We start from the raw sequence: 6,429 nt of genomic DNA, 5'->3' as shown, positions 1-6,429 counted from the left end.
ATAAATCCAAAATAGATTTGTGATATTAAACCTCGTTGAGTTGGAGTGAGACTGATGGGTTTATTTAAATGAACCAATCAGAGCCTCCGATTCCTCCCGCATCTTTAATAAGATGAGATCGTCGTAGTGAGTTTAGTTCCTCCAGATAAATCAAAGGATTATTGAAGTTCCTGATATTTTGGTCAGATAAAAGCAGAATGTGAGGATAAATGAATCTGGACTCTCGTCCAGCTGTGGACAGAAGAGTTTGTCCAAAGGCTCCGGGATGTTTCCACGCCTCCAATCATCTCCCAACGTTTTCCTCCTCTCCCAGATATTTAACCTCAGGCTGAACTGTAACGGATCAGCAGAAGCTCATATTTATTAATCCTGACAGACCAGAAGCTCCAGAAACATTCAGATGGATTTTCGCGCCACGTCAACCAGTTTTATGTCTTACAAAAATGATTGTATCGTCAGAAACTGACTCATCTTGAACTCCTTATCAAACATTTTAATATCATGCAAATTAGATTTTTCATAATTAGTAAAGGAAGCATTTGAGTTGTTAATGTAAATAATTTGGGTGAAACTGGGTCTGATTCCTCTGGGCAGAGAAACTGAGCTGCTTATAGTCAGATTAATAATCAGATTAATAATCTGATTATATTACAACTTTTCTCCCAAAAGCCAAAAGATTTCAAGGTTTTTATAATAAAATGTTCCAGTGAGTCAAAAGCCTTGAAGAAATCCAGGAATAAAATCAAACTGTCACTATAATAAAGCTACGATAGTTTAGTATGATGACGGATATTTTTTCCTTTTAAACCACTGATTGGCAATAATTAATAATCGATCCTAATCCACTGTTTAAGCGATTGGCATAAACAAGAGCTAAAATGTTATAATCTGAACGTGCAGCGAAGAGCTGCAGCTCTGATGGTAATCTGATCATAATTTGATCATAATCTGATCGTAATCTGATCAGCTTCAGCTTCTCGCTGCTGCAGTGGGCGGGAAGCTGGTCCCAGTCGTCCTGGACGCAGGACCGGGCGCCGCCGTACGGCTGGAAGGGCCTTCCGGAGACAGGTAGGCTCCCATTCCTCTCACCTGGATCCCGCCTCCTCCAGGTTGCCAGGCAACACAGACACTGTGAGAGGAAGCTGGAGTACCCAGAGAAAACCCACCATGCACATGGAGAACATGGAGACTCTGTGCAGAAAGACCAGGAATCGAACCCAGAACCTTCTTGCTGCAGGGCAGCAGCTCTACCAGCTGCACCACTGTCCTGCCCTTCCGCTCAGAAACAGGTGGTGTCAAAAATCCCCATTAAAATAATCGTCCATTTTGCAGCTCAGGCTGGTTGGGCTAAAGCTACGTAGCTAAACATCTTCACTTCCCCTGATTCCAGTTTGATTTATTGTTCTGTCATTTTTAACACCAGTTAAAAAAGAAAAACGGGATTTTGGTCCTAATTCAAGCTTCTTATTTGCTTCATTTCACTGCAGCTGAAATTAAGTATGTCTTGGTTTTTATCCATATTATTAGTTTTCTGTATTTCTGCCAAGTTTTTTTTAAAAATCATACTTAATTTCAGTTTTTGCTTCATCATTTATCTACCTGTGAAGGATTTCGGGCAGCTGAGGCCCTGCTGCGGTGTGATATCTGTTGTGGCCACCAGATGGCGGTATCCTACAGCCGTTAGCTTAGTAGCTCTGAACTTTAAATCTTGTTTTTGTATCCGGTCGTTCAGGCTCGTGAAAGAGCAGCTTTGCTAATCAAGTTGTTGATTTGGTTATGATATGAGTTTCTGTACTTTACAGAGTTATTATCATCTGTGTTTATTACATTTGGCAGCATGTGTAGCAGGCAGCTAGCAGCTGCTAGCCTGAATCTGAAGCTAGATTCAGATTTATTCCTGTCCCAAATGGGCAGCAGAGCTTCTGTCCTGCTCTGCATGTTTTAGATGAGAACAGCTGATCCCAATGACCCCATGACCTCGTCTGCAGCCATCAGTACTGCAGAGGCCTGTTAATCCACCAGGCGGCAGAACCTGAAACAGGAAAAAAGTTGAAAATAAAACCCAAAACCCGTCAAAGACTGTATTGGTTCCCAACTCAAGTGTTAGCTGCTGTCTGCTCTGTAGAGCGACACATTGTAACGGCATCTTGAGGAGTATTTCAGTATTTTATTCTCTTCTATTGCAAATGCTATTTTAATCCATTGAAATGTTTTTAAGGTGTAAGTCGGTCCATGTTTTGGGTCTCAGTCAGATGCACTCTATTATTATTATTATTATTATTATTATTATTATTATTATTATTATTATTATTATTATTATTATTATTATTATACCATTCAGTTCGGCAGAACGGCCCAGAAGAACCGGTTCTTTTTACTGTGGGAGCTGCAGTTCCAATGTCTACCACCAGATGGCAGGAGTGCCTCAAACTCAGAGCTTTCTACAGACTCCAGACAGGAAGCTGAAATACTAAATAACTACAAGTCAACATTATTATTATACAGTAATTATTTATGAGTCTTTCTGAATTTCTGGTTTATTAAAAACTACATTATATTTTTGCTTTTCACATAAGATGCAGCTCTAATTCTTCACAGAAAATATGAACATTTATCCCAAACGCAAACATATTTTTATGTTTCCATGTTTTTGTTTCTCCTGATTTCAGTTAAAGAGCCTTAAAGCCTCATCCTGACCACTTCCTGTCGCCTCTGCAGACCCTGGAAGTATTTCGGCCACAAACCGCCGGAAGCCTTCAGGACGCTCCACCCACAGCTCATCTCACCTGACGCACAGGTGAGTTTAGACTCTCGGGTAGCCGGCCTCCCGGGAACATGCCGAGTCCCGGAGCTCTGATGCTGCTGACGGACCTACACACCTGTGACCAGGTAAGCGGATCTGATTGGTCCAGCAGAGGCTCAGAGAGCTGAAATCTCCTGGAAGGAGAAGAGAGATTAGCTTGTTTTCCAGATTAAATTCAGATTATTTGGTTTGAGTTCACATCATCTCAGGACACTAAAACCAAATCAAGATCAGCTCAATTTATTATTCAATGTAGTTAAAAAAAATCCTATCTGAGGAAATGCATCACTCCTCCTGACCAGCAGGGGGCGGCAGTAGAGAGGAAACACTCACCTTTAACAGGAAGAAACCTCCAGCAGAACCAGAACCGGGCTCAGTCTGAGCCACCGTCTGACTCAGCTGGAGGTTTGATAAGAAGAACTGAACCAGGAGAACTTTCTATGTTGGAAGAAAGTTAACAGCAGGAGAGGAGAACGATCAGGCGATGGCAGCATCATGGCAGCTGATGCCCCGCCTGCCGAACGGAACAGCCAATCAGAACAAGACCAGGAGGGGAGGAAAAAACTCAGAGGAAGCAAAACGTTAACAGTAGAAATAACAAGAAATAAAGCAGAGCAGCAGCCTGTAGCATCATGACTACAGAAACGGCTCAGGATGACCCCGGCTGGCCCATCAGCCTATCGGCTTCATCAGAGACTGAAGGGTCCGCCTCCCGTTCTACTGCTGGACCCATCAGAACCAGGAGAAACAGCAGGCTGGTGCTGAAGGGTTCTGGTAGGAGCCTGTGCACCAATCAGAACCTCTGATGGAGGGTGTGATGTGGGTCTGGAGCTCCTCAGGGCGGAGTACTGAGCCTCCTGCTGCAGCGTCGGGTTTCGGTCTAAAGAACCGACCTGGCTGCTTCAGGTGAAACGGTCTCCAGAGTTTACATGGTTACTATAGTAACCGATGAATCGGGTCCAGGTGAAAGAACCAGAACCTCTGGGTCAGAACCCGTCTGTGTTCTGCAGGTTTCGGCTTATGGATTCCTCACCAGGAACTACGCCGACTCTTCCGAGGCCGCTGCGCTTCTGCGCCAACCACGACCTGCAGCCGGAGGGCGGCCTGTGGGGGGCGCTGCGCTGTTCCAGGGAGGAAGAGGAGGAGGCGAGGATCCTCTTCCTCTAATCCAGACTGTCAGGAAACTGGAATCATTTGACAAGTTTGAGCTTTTATTTTTGTTTATTATAATTTTCTGTTCTAATATTCATCCACATCTCAGCTAATTCTGGTGGGTTTTAATTTTTATTCGTAGTCTGCAATGCTAGCTGAAAGGTTAGCTTGGCTAACCCTAAAGCATTAATTAGCTTTATTCAGTTGAACGTTTACAAAACAGCAAAGAAAATTTAGCTCTAGATTTCATCTGGAAAATGAATTCAGGTGAAGCTAAGTGCGCTAACCTTCATAAAGCTGAATGAAGAATTAGCTCTGCTGCTGCTAGCGCGTTAGCGGAGGTTCCCACCGATGTTTGTTCCAGTTAGAATAAAATAAACTCATCGTTCTGTTATGGTCCGATTTCTCAGCAGCAGAAACAAAAGAGAAAAATAAAAATCAGATCCAACATTAATCTTTCTAAACTTCATATGGATTTTTATTCAGCAGCAGGTTTTTCCTCCAATCTGCTCTGGCTGGGCAGGAAACATCGATTCAAGCTGGTCACTCTGGGTTGTTCCCGGCGTTCCGTACTGGGAATAGACCAGTGCAGCAGTTGGACCCTCCTCTTCCTCAGCCAGACCTTCATCATCACGGACTGGACAGGAAGCGGGTCCTCAGCATGATACCTCCTCCACCGTCAGAGCAGTGGATGCGTTCAGATCCTCCAGTTCAGTGATTTGGTGTCTAACTGGGATTTTCGTTGGTTTTCTCTGTGGTTGAACTAACTTTTCCGGACTGGGATGAGATGGTCAGGAAAACCTGGAATCACTTTTTGTTTTCCTTTGACGGTCTCATTAAAACCTGCAGGAAAGTGACTGGAAGCGGGAGGGAAGGAGTCTGACGGATCTTCGAAGCTCCGCGGAGCCGCGACAACACAACCGGAAGAGGACCGATTGGGGTTTCAAAATAAAAGCCTGTTACATCTTTGGTATGAGAACATAAAATCGGGACTGGGCAATAAATCAGTTTGATAAATTATTTTCTGTTTATGAAGATTTACGTTTTGTAAGCCTGATATATATTTTTAAATGAATAGACCCTCTGGGCTTCCGTAGTTCAGTGATGTCAGCCAATCCCATCACCATTTTGTTTTCCAGTTTTTAATTCAGGTCAACTCCCAGAAGGAATGATTGAAATAATGAAATTATTTTAAATATTTTCTGACATTTGTAAATATTATTTTTAAATTAAGGGGGAGGGAAATCAGATTTTATTTTCATGCCCTAAAATCTTTTTCTTGTGTTGCTTTAAACTGCATTTTAATCAAAATAAAAGCCTTCAACCATCTGATGTGAGCTGTTCTTTATTTTATTGTACGGTGGGAATAAAAGTGTAAACATATTTTTAATTAACCATCGGCTCTTTAAGAGACAGAAACGTTGGATTTTAAAAGCTGAGGTTTTATTTTGAAGGCCTGATCCGGATGCTTCCTGCTGCCTTCAGGCTAACTTGACAGTGTGAGTAAATTCGGGAGAGTCCAGAATGTGGCATTCAGGGAGAGGAGGGAAAGTTGGAGCAGCGGGACCACCAGAACCCTTTTAAAGGAGCCGAACTGGACCTTCAGTCCGGAACCGTGAAGAACCAACAGCCGCTGCCTTCTGGGTCCAGGTAAAGCTCGGGAAAACCGGAACTTTTCTGGAATATTCCCGTTTTCTGGACGCTGGGAATTCGGCTCCACTTTTCCAGCTCCTGTCGGACTTTTCCCGCGGCTCTTCCAGGGAGTTTGGTGGATTTAAAGTTTCAGCCTGAAGGTGAGTCTTCTTCCAGGTTCCGACCGGGGGTTCTGGCTCCGATTTCAGGGGGAAAAAGGTTCTTTTTAATCGGGTCTAAGTTCGGTCCGAAGGTCGGTTCTGAAGCCTCCATGTTGTGTTCAGGTACCTGAACCGAGTCGTGATTTACAGCAACTCTGCTGCGTTTGGGTTCACAGAAAGTGAAAGTTTTATTTTCTGTGAGAGAAAAAGAGACGCAGAGGGTTCTGGTTCTGGTTCTGGTCCCAGTAGAGGGTTCTGGATGACCCACAGAGCCCGGAGGACTGACGGACCCGCTCCGTTACGTAACAGACTGGATCCGGGATGAAGCTCCGACCTCCTCTTCATCGCAGCTCCTGATGCCGCAGGGCTCGTTGTGGTCTAATTAAAGCCTCCTGTCACCTCACCTGTCACAGGTGTGTTTGTGTAAACTACGGAGGCCCTGAGGGTTCAAAAAAAATCACATTTCACGAGGCTTTAAATTCTCTAGAGATCAGTTTTTCTTCTACAGATAATAAATTTTATCACTAATTCACTTAAAAAATTAAATTTATATGAATCAGGAGATTGGTGGAACGTTGAGTGGAAGGAAAAACTGGTATGTGGAAACCTATTATGGAGCGTCGATCCTGATTCAGAACCTCTGCGCCGTTCAGGTGAAGCTCTGATGTGGATCAGCTGCAG

General features: G+C 43.8%; 1 protein-coding gene across 1 annotated transcript in view; it reads left to right on the top strand.

Annotated features, from left to right (window-relative positions):
* LOC103469471 (CASK interacting protein 2) overlaps nt 1–6,429 on the top strand; it is a 54,752-nt gene that overhangs the window by 2,290 nt on the left and 46,033 nt on the right. Inside the window, exons 2-6 of the mRNA XM_008417166.2 lie at nt 990–1,068; nt 2,719–2,797; nt 3,814–3,949; nt 5,493–5,605; nt 5,684–5,748. Of these exons, the coding sequence (XP_008415388.2) occupies nt 990–1,068; nt 2,719–2,797; nt 3,814–3,949; nt 5,493–5,605; nt 5,684–5,748 (472 nt within the window). The remainder of the gene's footprint in view (nt 1–989; nt 1,069–2,718; nt 2,798–3,813; nt 3,950–5,492; nt 5,606–5,683; nt 5,749–6,429) is intronic.

The sequence above is a fragment of the Poecilia reticulata genome, linkage group LG8 (assembly GCF_000633615.1).
Source record: "Poecilia reticulata strain Guanapo linkage group LG8, Guppy_female_1.0+MT, whole genome shotgun sequence".
Classification (NCBI taxonomy): domain Eukaryota; kingdom Metazoa; phylum Chordata; class Actinopteri; order Cyprinodontiformes; family Poeciliidae; genus Poecilia; species Poecilia reticulata.
Note: the sequence above shows the minus strand (reverse complement) of the source record. Positions and strands in the feature narration are given on the sequence as shown.